Source organism: Gossypium arboreum, chromosome 7 (assembly GCF_025698485.1).
Source record: "Gossypium arboreum isolate Shixiya-1 chromosome 7, ASM2569848v2, whole genome shotgun sequence".
Taxonomy (NCBI): Eukaryota; Viridiplantae; Streptophyta; class Magnoliopsida; order Malvales; family Malvaceae; genus Gossypium; species Gossypium arboreum.
This window is the reverse complement of record NC_069076.1, coordinates 18,483,053-18,496,543: the sequence shown is the minus strand read 5'-3', so window position 1 is coordinate 18,496,543 and position 13,491 is coordinate 18,483,053. Positions and strand designations below refer to the sequence as shown.

The 13,491-nt window shown below is 32.8% G+C and overlaps 1 protein-coding gene across 2 annotated transcripts; it reads right to left on the bottom strand.

Moving 5' to 3' along the window:
• Positions 1-1,470: 1,470 nt before the first annotated feature.
• LOC108459711 (glucan endo-1,3-beta-glucosidase 2) lies at positions 1,471-5,235 on the bottom strand. Of its 2 annotated transcripts, none has more exons than XM_017759114.2 (4): positions 4,889-5,235; positions 2,063-3,316; positions 1,916-1,943; positions 1,471-1,821 (listed from the first exon to the last, which is right to left on the bottom strand). In XM_017759114.2, exons 1-4 carry the CDS (start codon positions 5,187-5,189, stop codon positions 1,668-1,670), a joined length of 1,737 nt encoding a protein of 578 aa, XP_017614603.2. In that variant the 5' UTR covers positions 5,190-5,235; the 3' UTR covers positions 1,471-1,667. The 2 variants fall into 2 exon arrangements, with proteins under 2 accessions (XP_017614603.2, XP_052887231.1); XM_053031271.1 differs by lacking the exon at positions 4,889-5,235 and adding an exon at positions 4,264-4,801.
• Between the last annotated feature and the right edge of the window lie 8,256 nt (positions 5,236-13,491).

Sequence of the window (13,491 nt, the reverse complement as noted above, 5' to 3'; positions counted from 1 at the left end):
AGTCATTAACAAACTAACAGTAACTATTTTCAGCTACTAACTACTTTTAACTAACTAACAATTGGATTCTCTATAGATACGATCTAACTATTTGATATTTGTAAAAAACTATCTATGAATTAGACGTTCATTATATGGAAAAGCACAACTATAAAACTCAAGATCAATGGTGTTGAGCTCACGTTGGATTGTATTCTTGTTCCATTTTTTTTTATCATTATTTGCTTCCAATATCTGACACATTCAAAAAAAAAACATATTAAATGTTGTTGGAAATAAAATTAAAATGCAAAAAAAAAAAGTACCTTGGACATCATAAAGAGTTGACTTTAGGCTAATGGGTGTAAAGAAATAACTAAAAGATCAAAAAACAAAGCAAACTATAAGAATAATATAAGAAAAAGAATACAACATCAAACCCGATGTGGTTAAAAAAAGGTTGGGTAGTAAGGTTAAATCATAAATTTAATGTTGAAAAATATTTTATTTGATTTAAGAGTAAAAAATTTGATTCTTATATTTTATGATTTTATTATAGTAACCTATTTTTATAAACCAAAATGCATATAAATATTAAAAAAAACATACAAACTGCTCTAAGATATTTTGAGATACTGTGAATTTTTATTGAACTTAGATACTGGAATCCTATGAGACGGTTTGTGTATGCTAAAAATTTTAGGGCATCATGAATTTGACTTTTCAATTTTATAAAAGAAAATTTATTTTAACATTTTATTTAATTTTTCGCCTCTTTTAATCTTTTAATTTATGTTATTTTTCAAATCGCTCAAAATAGATGAAAAAATCTTTTAATTTGTGTTATTTTTCAAATCGTTCAAAATGAATGGAAAAAGTTAAATGTTTATTAACTTTGATAAGGTGATCACTTTAACAATTAATTAATTTTTTAAATTTTAAAAATTCAAAACAATATTTTAAAAATATATTTTAATATTTTAATTTTTAAAATTAATTAATTGTTGATGTAGCATACACATCAGCAATTAATTAACATTTTCATTCATTTTGAATGTTTTAACAAAAAAATATAAATTTAAGGGTTAAAAAAGAAAAATTAAATAGATGATTAACAAACCGGTAATTAAAAAGTACATTCATCCTTGAAGACAGTTTTTTTAATGAACACTTTCATAATCTTCCTCAAATTTGAGTATTAATCCACACCATCCTCCCTCATTTATCTTTTTCAAGAAAAAAAAAAAAACTCACGAAAAGCCTTGTGTAGATCAGTATTACACAAAATACCCAGAGCGAACCCACACATCCAATTATAACAGACGCAATACAGTATCATTACTTCCCAAATAATCCTTATGAAATTCCCACACAACCTTGATGAATGATGTTTCATTTTAAATGGTTCAAGTCAGGGCCCCCCTTCGACTGCTCCGTTTTACTTTTGACAGGCATTGCAACAAATAACATTTCATACACATGCAAAAGAGCTTGGCAGCAAATGGCAAATTCAATCTTAAAAGAATAAGGATTTTAAATGAAGTTCTTAGCAAAGACTTTGACTCCATCTTACCTTTTGTACAAAATCGAATAGACCACTTTCACCCATTTCCAAAATCCATTCACCCCCACCACCTTCCCTACTCTCAAAATTTTCTCAATTCAAATTGCTGAAACATTCCACCACCCTACAACAATATTAAGCTCCACACCATAACTTTGATTACCAATAACATACTACCAAATCCTCCTCTGCCGTAAATGTTCCGACCCGGTGAATCCGAACTTGTTGAATTCATCGATGGTGCTGTTATATTTACCATGGTCCCATTCCTGCCGAGGCTGCATATGAGAAGGATAAGTTATTAACATGTTCATTTTATATGTAACAAGTTAAAGCTCTAAGCCTAAGGGGTAAAATGTTTTTAGTTTTTACCTTCCTGGAAAAATACAAGATCCATGACCTGTGAAAAAAGAGCAAACTGGTTAGTTTCTTTCTATTGTAAGCGTTAATGAAGTAAAACACAAGCTTTTCGATATGTTAGTATCTATGCATGCGACGCATGGGATTGATTTTTCTTACTGGGATCTGTTGTCGTAATATCTGCAACCCCATTGAAGTCACATGCGTCCGAAGTCTTCCCCATTCTGTGATAGTAAGTGTCGAATGCATAAGTTGCATGTGCAATCACATTATCTGGCTCATAACAAGGTTTTCCTTGCAACAATGATGAACAATCAACTTTTCCAGGTCCACACGCCCAATCTAAAGCAGCCTGCAACATCTTCGGATCAGCCCCTTCCTTTGCAGTGCAATAAGTTTGGTTTGTGGTATCGTTTGCTAACAATGACCCAGAATCAGTCAAACGTAGTATATAAATAGGGTCACCATTTGCATCGAACAATCCCCAATTCTTCTCAGAGATTGGCCCTGGTTTCAAGTCCTCATTATAGAGCTCATAGATGTAAGTACTGACAGCAATTCCTGGGCGCTTAGGAGTTCCTGTTTTGTTCATCACATGGCGGATCAAGTTGCTGTTATAAGTGTTGGCGTTCTCCATTGTTGCATCTGGTTCGTTGGAATCACCTTTCGATGGCCAGCCAGTTTCAGTCACTATAACAGGAATGTTAGTGAAATTAAGAAAAGCCATGGCAAAATATGTAGCATCAACCATTGCATCGAAGACATTGGAGTAGTGGACAAGTGTGTTAGCATCCACAGCTTCCTTAGTCGGAGAGAGAGGCTTGAAAAGTGCATAGTCTAGTGGAATCACACCATTTGATTGCATATAGTCATAGTAAGGGTATATGTTAAGCATGAGATACGACCCTGTTGACTGCAAGAAATTAAGCATAGGGACCAAAACCGGATTCCACGAGCGATTGAAGAAGGCTTGGGAAGGTGGGAAAGAATCAAGGATTATGGACGAAGCAAGAGGTGATGAAACTTTGATTTGGTTGTCTAAATTCGATGCCACAAGGGCCGAGTGAACGAACTTCATGGCATTGACAAGGATCCGTGCTGCATTAGGAAGAGTAGTCAAAACCTCGGAACCAACACAAATTGCCGTGATGTTGGTTGCTGGATAATGTGCAACGATGTTCCGAGAGACCCAATTAGCTGCAGTGGAATTCGATTGGCCAATGCCGAGAAGTTGCTCATTGGGGATGGAAACCATAACTCGAATGCCAGAATTTGCAAGAGCAACTAGCATGCCTCGGTCTGCATCGTACAGTCTAATGTGTCGGATTTGCTGAGCTTTAAGAAGAGCAACCACTTGAGTTGGGTGGGGCATGATTGATAGATCTGTCCCTATATTCACTCCAATATATGGTTCTGCAACAACAACATTAGACAAAAACAATTAAAACAACACATTTTGCAATATTACATCAAGGACCAGCCACCTGGGATATGAATGTGTGTCATATATAAGTTTCTTTAAGCATTTAAAGGGGTTTTAGAGTATATATTCGCATACTCATCTAAAACGTACATACTTTAAGAAAAATAAAAAGTCGATTCACATAACTGCTACCGAATAAACTGTATAACAAGACAGTACTAAAATAGAGTTCCGACACAGAAACTTCTCCATGTGAATATTTCACTTAAAAATTATAGAGACATGGGTGCATGTTAACTACATCAAAAGGATTAAGACAAAATATATGTATATAATAATGGAGCATGGCATGTTCCCTATTCCAGTGCCAACAACATTTTCTAATATCTAGGCAATATTACCTAGGTCCAGTAATCTTTTGACCATTTTTTCATTTCCAAGACAATGGTTATGTCACTGCCCAAGAATTTTTTTTCTTAAAAGAAAACACAATAAAGGACTAAAATCAGCCAATGAAATGACCTCAAGGACCTTAGCTGCTGGATGATAGTTGAATCAGTTAAAATCCAGTTTAACCAATAAAAAATCTATATTTAACCTCTTTGTTTTATATATTAAAAACCATCTTAGTATTAAGTCCAATTAATCCAAAAGAATCTTTTTATTAAGGATCTATAAACTATATCTAATATTTATTTTACATTAAATTAGTGTTTAAATATAAAATATATATCGCAATGCTTGTTATGTCAAGGGCTAAGGAGTTCAATGACGAGGTTTTCACTGAACATGCTTTACCCTTCGATTAGGGTCTCTGGATTTAGTCGGAGTTGAATGTACCTATCGAACATAAAGTCTCAGACAAAAACAAATATATAAAATATATATCATAGCAATCTAAACATAAAGAAACTCCAAACTGGGATTTTTTTTCTACCTTGGGTTTTGGGTTATCATTTTCCTTTTTTATCTAAATTCAACAAAAGAAGGCAATAGTAGTGGGAAAATATGAACAAAGTGAGGGGAAACTATCCCTTAAATCCCCCACCCCAGCATGAAAGCTGGCTTGCACATTATACACAGAAAAATCCATGGCCCGCAATAAAATAAGTATCCCCTTTATATCCGATTATGTACCTTCCTTCTCTGGAGAGTTATCAGTTATGTTTTCATTATCTGACATGTAGGCCACATATATGTATATATGTCATACATATTAATATTTTTTTCTCTCTTTTAACACCTCCCAACCGCCCTTTTGTCCTTGCTTATTCCCCAATTTAATGCTTTAAATCTACTAAATCCTCCCAATCTAAGTAAAAATTTAAAAGAACTTCATTACAGTCAAAACACTGTTTCTAGAACATGCTCATGTTCATCAAACTCTTTATCAAACACTATTTCCAAGTTACTTCAGCAACAGTTCATGTTCATCACATTTCAAGTAATAAATGACTCAGAAGAAGTAAAGGAAAGAAAAGAAATCCCAGAAAACAAAATCCCTTCAAATGAACTCTAAAACAAAGATTGAGGAGAGATATGAGACAGATAAAAGCTTTTACCTTCATCAGCTGTTGCTTGAGAAACGGCGAAAACAAGAACAAGAATAAGAAGGCAAGCCATCTCAGAATTTTCTGGGGAAACAAACAAAACCCAGAGTTGAAGAGAAGAGACAACGATGGAGAAAAAGAGTGAACTGAGGAAAATGGAAACAACTGGAAAGAAAGTGGGGCAATGTTGTAAGAAAATAAGAGAAAGAGAGAGAGAAGAGCTAATAAAATTATTAGAAATAAATGTGAAAATAAAGTAAAGAAGAGTGAGGGTAAAGCTAGAAGAAAAACAAAACAAGGGACATAAAAACATGTAATAAAAATTGACAGTAGATGAACGGCTAAGATATCATCTGCAACATGGTAAGGCAGTTGCATGCAGGAAATAATAGATAGTATCTTAAATACAAAACAAAGCACAAATGCCAAGGCTACACTGCAAGTACCTTTTTCTTTTTTAGTATTTGGATTTTATTTCATTTTTGCTGGATTTAGCCGTTGCTCAGCTAATATTACCTTTATAACCCTTTATTACTGGTTCTGGAAATAAGAATTCTTTTTTGAAATATTTTATCTTCAACCGTTTTAACTTATTTTATATATATTTGGTATTTTTCATTTTAATTTTATTATTTATATTCAAGATTTATATTTATCTTTATTACTTACGATTATACTGAACACTTGTTAATAATTTAATTTATATTTGGCTTAAAACCATTTTTGACCCTTCTACTATAGTAAAAATCTCACTTTACACCTTTTAATATTTTTTTCAATCACTTTGTTCCCTTTACTTTCATTCTGTCACTCAAATTAGTTCCTTTAACAATTTTCGTTAAAAAAAAAATTAAACCAACTAATAACACGCTACAACATGTAAATTTTGAAAACCATTAAAGATATTTCTTCTTTTTTCTTCTTACTAGGGTCATTCCAATTTCATGAAAACCAACCTTTATTCTACAATAGCCAAATTGTCTCTCAATCATCATTATTGTAAAATTGAAATATTGTCTTGTATATTTTGTTAGTTACACATCTATTTTATCGAAGAAAAGAAATAAAATCTACCAAAAAATCAATGATTTAATCTTTAAATTTTAGAAACAAGATGTTTACAAGATATATACAATAAATAGAAAGATAAGTATTTTCCACACTCCACCTTATTCTAGTGAATAGGTATCTTCCATTCCCAAATTGGTGATGATTCCATGGAAATTGTTACTGCCAAGCCCTTTTGTAAAGACATCTACAATTTGCCCCTTCGAAGAAACATATGGAGTACAAATAAGCTAGCTCTTTAGCTTCTTCTTGACAAAATGTCTTTCTTACCTCAATATGCCCAGTCCGATCATGTCGGACAAGGCTATGTTCAATACTAATGGTTGATATTGTCATAGTATAACATTATTGGTCCACTCCATTTGTCCTTCAAATTTTTGAATATAATCTTAGTCATAAAACTCATAAATACCTTGTGCCATTACTCTAAACCCAACTTCCATATTGATCTAGCTATAAAGTTATGTTTCTCACTCAACCATATCACTAATTTGCCACCAAGAAACATACAGTAACCTAAGGTAAACTTTCAATCTGTAGGAGACCCAACATAATTTCTGTCGATATAAGCTTTAAGGATAAGTTCAAAATTTCTCTTGAACAATATTACTTTTCTAGAATTAGCTTTTAGGTAATACAACACATGATAAACAACTTGAAGATATATTCTCTTAGGATTATGCATGAATTGACTTATAACACTTACAAAATATGCTATGTCTAGTCGAGTGTGAGCAAGATAAATGATGAAAGCACAAAACAGTTGCTAAGAATCAAACTACACCAATGAAGTGGTGCCAAGGAAGTGACTACTCCTTCAACACCAAATATGGAAAACAACAAACATTGTTTACGTAATTCAATTTTCCTACATTTGCGGCGCGTAGCTCGGTGAGAAATATATACCCTCTTCAACAAAAACAACAAGTGACTAATCTAGAACACCTCGTGACAATTTCCCTCACCTTTATACCTTGAGGACTCGATACTCTCGCCATTAAATTCACCCATTTAGAAATTTAGCAAGAAAAATCACAACACAAAGGTTTTACTGTCAAAATGCACTCATATAATAAGATTCCTCACAAGGATAGATTAAGTGCTTAATTCTCTCAATACATTCACCTATACAAGTCTTTCAATTATATAGACTTATTTCAAGACTTGCTTACATATGAAGATCTATCTCAATCTCACTAATACAATAATAAGATAAGTTAAATACATTATAATAATAACAATAAAGGTAAATATGAACTTTTGGCAACTCAAAAAATAGAGTTTCAATCCAATCCAATATCCATGATCCTAGGGATTGACTTAGGTAATTCGATTCAATCCAATCTTCAATATATGATTCCCCAAGTGATATGATCTTCCATAATGGGCTAGATATCATCCATAAACTTGACACAACTTATATAAGTTGTTAATATATTGCCAACACTTCAAATATGGAAACTATCTTCTCATAGTTTTGGTGGCCAAAGAGTGGGCACTTCTTTTGGCACCAAATTCTCAGTTTCATATTTTTCAACAATCTCTCACTTTGTCAATTTGTTGAACAAAGCATACACAATTTAGGAAACTTGAACCATCAATCAACATTAGCTCCCCATTAGCATATTCCCATTAACTTCACCCAACTTGAACTTAGAAAATAATTAAGCAATTAATCATCAATGCTAGGGTATATTTGAATCAATAACTAACCAACAGTAATTATAATAAGCAAGCTAAGTAAGTAATGAAATAATGCATCGATGTAAAAGAAACTCATAACAAATTCAACCTTAGTTTTTCATCAAAATAAATGTAGTAGGTAATAGAGTATCAAAAGAAAAAATAGAGTATAAACATCCAAAAAATAAAAGCTTGTAAAAAGTTCTTGTAAAAAGTCCAAAAATCTCCCTCTTAATATCAACAAAAAAAAATATCCAGCATCATCGCAACAACAACACTAGCAATACATTCTTCGCTACAATTCCAACTCCCCCTCAATCTTGCATTCTTCTCCTTCTTTTTGTTTGAAAAAAAAAATTCCAAGCTACTCGTCAAATAGGCTAGAATATCAATGAGCAAGGCTTTTTCTCGATCAACGATCTTTTTAACTACTTTGGCTTCAACCTTCAACCAGTCACAATGACTTTGATAAAATCATGTTGAGGCTCGTAGGTCTGTAATAGTTTTAGCCTCATGCCTTTGTAAATGGAATTGGTGCCTACAATAGTGGGCAATCCCTGATCACTAGTATCTACTTCTTTAGGATTTTTAGACTAGGGGTCTGCAATTTCTTTAGGTTCGTTAAAAACATGTTCCCCCTTTAACCATTTGTGGGAAAACCTTAGTTATGGTGTAGGTTTCTTAAAGAACCTAGTGGCACTAGCAAGATTTGAAGTTTGGAGGTGAGGACTCTAAAGATCAAGGATGGGTAGGGCAACAAATACTTTGCATACAACTTTTCAGCATATTTGGTAATCTCACCAAGTATGATTTGTCCTAGATCAAACTAAATCATATCCATTACCTTCCAAAGTAGGACAACAATTCTCTTTGTCACAATTTCTATTTGGTTATTTGATAGTTAATTACGAGTAGCTATAACATATAAAGCAGCATAATCATGACTTAAGAAAAGGGTTGTAGAGTACCTTTTTTAGGCCAAGTATGGAGACGATTGGTCAATGCAATAGCTGTATTGTTTAAGGATCTTCAAGCTCAAGATTGTAGGTAGTGGGTAATTCAACACCTTTTTGTTCTGTTTTGGGCCAAACTTATACCAACCTCCATAAATAAAGACCTTGTAATAGTAATCACTAGTTTCTATTACAATACCTCGATTCAAGTTGGCATAGAATTTATGAACCACCTTTTTGACATAAGATTGAACATACCATAGTGACCCAAACACACCTGTATTTTGCCAAAGTTGATCGATACTATGATCAACATAGGAATTCTCATTAATATTTTGATCATTTATGATTTCCTTAAGAATCAACTTGGAAAATATCTTAGAGCAGTCGGATCTCATAAAACTTTTACTTTTTATGCTCAAATCTTTTTTTCTTGCTTTCTTGCAGCCTCAGCTGCATTAAACAAGATCTTGGGCGCTCTTGGTTATTTCATCCTCTTGTCCCTTTGAGCAGTAGTATTAGGAATATTAGGATGCTTTATTTTGGGCTAAAACATAGCATAGAGGGGAAACATTATCTAATGAGGATGAGTTAGATCTTGAATCAGAAGAGCTAAACTTCAACAATTTTCTTTTTCTGCTTAGTTTGGCCACAATAGGGTTTTTCCCTTCTCTTTGTTGGATCTTGTAATGGTTTCAGTCTCTTTGGTAACCATAGATTTTGCCCTAATCCTCATTGGTTGGGTAGTGACAGAAGCAGTGGGCACTCCCCTTATCACATATAACTTATTGCAGAGGTTTTCTCTTTTAAAACCTCTATTGTTTCTTTCTCTAGAGCTTCTTCCTCTAGAGCTTCTTCCTCTATCTATTCTAAATCAAGTTTGAAAATATTGGTTGTAAACTCATCAATTATGATGGTGCTTGTTGAGTTTGAAGAGGGCTTAGAGGTAGAATAAGGCACAAAAGTTGGATTTGTGGGATTGGTTTCTATATTTTGGTTTGTCAAAGCTTGAATAATGGCATCAATCCTTTGATCTTGGGTAAATGAAAAGATTAGAAAGGAAGATACAAGGGTTTCAACTGATGGCTTTGTGACCAAAGTTTCTGGATTGTTGATAGCAATAGGGTTTTCAGGAGTTTCTAAAATGTTAATCTCGATGGAGATAGGTGTAACACCGCAAAAAAAGGGGCCTAAGAGTTTTTGGGGTATTTTAGGGATTTTAGCCTTAGAGCGCTTGAAATTTTGTGACATGGTATATCGGTAATATTTTTTACTATGATTTTTAGAAAATTAAATAAATTTTTGAAAATGAGTTTCAACAACCTTCAATTTTGAAAATTGGACTAATTTTCAAAATAGTCAAAATTGTGAGTTTTTAATAGGCAATTAGACCTTATTTTAAAATCCAACCTAAAAATCCCCATTTATAATTTTATTTTCACGTTAGTCTACTTCTCATCTCATACTTATGCTGTCCATAGTTCTCCCAACTCTCCTAATCAATTTTGAATTCCAAATCCTAATTCCTTTTTATTTCTATCATCTCTTAAGTTATAAATCTCAATAGAAGTTAAAAAAAAACACCCAAAAACACCATTGATTTCTCAATTATCAAGCTTGTGAGTTTTTTGAGTTTTTAATCAAATGTTCGGTTTGTCATCAACTAATGTAACAGTTCATCTTCCCATTAGTTTTAAATGTTATTTAGTCTTTAAAACCAAGTTTTTAGCCCTTAAATCACATGTTTTGAATAAAAGTCGAAAAATTAGGTCGTTAATGGTGGATTTTGAGGCTTTGAGTAAAAACGTAATTTCAAAGTGTTTTTCAATTAGTTTTGACATGATTAAGAGATTTCTAAACTTACTTTGAAGTTTTGAAAAATAGCCAAAAACATGTAGAAAAAGTTCATACCATGAATTGAGTAGTTTTGTGTAGTTTAAAGACTGGGAATTAGTTGTAGGCGAATTATAAGATGAACAGAATTGGTTTTAGATGAAAAAAATGAGTATAGACCAAGATATTTAGATTTAAAGTTTGTTATATTAAAGGCTTCGGTCGAAAGAGAACCTAGATTAAGCTTGTGTTTTTGGATTATTTGATATAAGTCTTTGGCTGAATGTTGATTGTGTTGTTGAGTGCTTTACTTTGTTGAAGCATTAGAATAGATAGGACCTTTTACGAGTAGATATAAAGGCAAGGAAAAGCTAGTCCGAGCTTTCGACTTTTTGACTAAAGCGTAAGTGGTGAGTGTTTGGAATAACTACTTGTGGACATGATTCAATGTGTTATTTGGGAATTTAGTAGTAGCCCAAACCCCTACTCTAAATTTCGAGTGTAAGCTTTCTCATACCTATGCTATCTTGTGAACAATGTGCTTATGTGTTTGTGAATATGTGAATTGAGATGAGATGCTATAACATGTGATATATGGTTATGATAACTGTTGTGAAAGTGCAAATGTGTACATTTGTGTATATGTTAAATATTGGTGACAGTGTTTTGCTAAAGATGCAAATATGCAGTGATAGTACACGGATAATCTGTAAGTGATATGTGTTTGATTTCGGATATTTTGGCCCTGTGATCTTGAAACTGTTGGATATAGTTGGCATGCCGTAGGATTTTGAGTACTTACCTATACATACAATGATTTTGGGCATTGAGGCCTTGGGACATGTTGGAGGGATAAGGGAATGTGAGTTAAGCTTCATTCAACGGGACATGTGAAGGTAAATAAGGTGAGTGTTAGCTTTATGCTTTAGTTTTAAGACATGTTTGACTCTATGAGTCTATGTGGTGTGTTGGAGATCCGTTTATCAGATGGGTGATGATAGAGCTCACTTTTATGTTTCATAGCTCAAGTGCCAAATTATCTTAAATTATTAATATGTGTGTATTGTGATATGCGTTTATATGAAATGTGACGATTTTGCAATTTATCTATAACATGTTTTTAAATATTATGACATATGCTTGAATGTTATGTGTTTATATGAGTATTGCGATATATGCTTAAATGTTATGTGATTATATGTGTAATGTGATATATGCTCAAAAGTGAATATGTTTATCATGTAAAAGAACTAGTAATAATGCACGAGTAAGTATAATATGACACTATAGTTGGAACTGTTTAGGATATACTATATGGTTATTTTGTTGATGCTTGATGAATTGTTTGCATTGTGGTTATTCTAAGCATTCACTGAGCTTGTTAAGCTCACCCACTCCTTTCTTGAAACCCTTGCAGAGTAGTTAAGTGTCGGTGTGAGCGGTGTGGTTTCCGAGAGGTGATCCAAGCAAGACGTTAGTTTTATTTAATAGGTGTTATTAATTCGTTTATGTTTTGGGAAAATGAAGGCAATGTGGTAGAATTGTTGCATGAATTTTGCCATGATATTTTGATGTTTTCTTGGTTTATTTGTTCTCAGGATTTAAAGGTTTGAATCGTGATATATTGATTATTTCTTGGACTTATTCTCAATGTTTGAAACTTTGATTATAGTCGTTTTGATGTTTATTTGATGATGATATGATAGCATGATGAATTGGTACAAGTTGGAATGATATATCTGCTTAAAAATGTTTAATTTTTCTGGTCTGAAGTAGAGACATCGATATTCATGTTATAAAAATGATACCTCTGTGATTTTGAAATGTATAGGAAGTTAGAATCGTAAATTGGTATCGATACCCTATCATGAGTATCGATACTCGGTGTAATTTTATCAATACTTTTACAAAGGTACTGATATTTTCTAAGACTTTAATTTTAGTCGAGAAATAGAATACTGATTTGGTACTGATTTTTCAAATGGTATCGATACTGAGCCAGAAAAATATCAATACCCTTGTTCTAGTATCGATACCTACATAATTGTCTTGGAAATTTTTCTAAGTGGTCCTAATGCTTGTTCAATTATTACTATAAGTTTATTTAAAGTATGTTTGGCATGTTCTAATGATGACTGATATATGTTTGACTAAAAATTTATAAGATCACTGATAAAGAGGATGATTTCTTAATAATGTGACAATTTACTATGAGTATGACATGAGACGATGGTGTGGCATCTTAATATTCAGGTTTGGCGACCTGGCTGGGTATAGTGTGTTACATTTGGTGGTATCAGGTTTAGCGACCTGGCTGGGTATAGTGTGTTACATTTGGTGGTATCAGAGCCCTAGGTTTAATAACTCTCGAACCTAGGTGATAGTTGTGTGTTTGGAGTTTCAAAACTTATGAGCCTAAATTTCTCTATTTTCTTGGAATTGTTTATATAACTTTGTTTGAATTGCATGAGATTGTTTGAAATGTTTTGATTGAATTGCATGTGGCGTAAGAATGGAAACACATTGCCTTAAACCTAAATTTTTCTTGCAGGAACGAGACTTGGATCATTTCCTCGCTACTCACACTATTTATTTATTTGTTTGTATGCTAGATTATTAGATATGCCTTGTAGATATGTTAATGTGGGTGTGAATGTATTCGTTTTTGTAAGTGTATTAGCTAGTAAGTTGGAAATTCCAGTAGGAGTGCTCGATGACATCTAGGCCAAAGCAGGCAGCAGAAGCATAGTGGTGGTTTTAGGTTCTATGCTTTCGTAAAATAACTAATAAGTAAAGAATCCTGACAGAGACTAGTGAATTAAGACAAATGGTTACGAGTTCTTTAGACAAGAATTTCGTAGTGAGTAAAGGAAACTATTAGTAAAGTTACTATAGAATAAGTTCGTGGTAGTGAATAGGATCATTAAGAAAATCAGTAGAAAGTTAGAGAGAATAGGAATCAGAGTGTGCAACGAAAGTGTGATAGTTAGTTTAAAAGTAGAAATAGCAAATTTTATGCTTAAGCAAGACGTGTTAGTAGTGAATTTCGAGAACGAAATTCTTTTTAGAGAGAGAGAA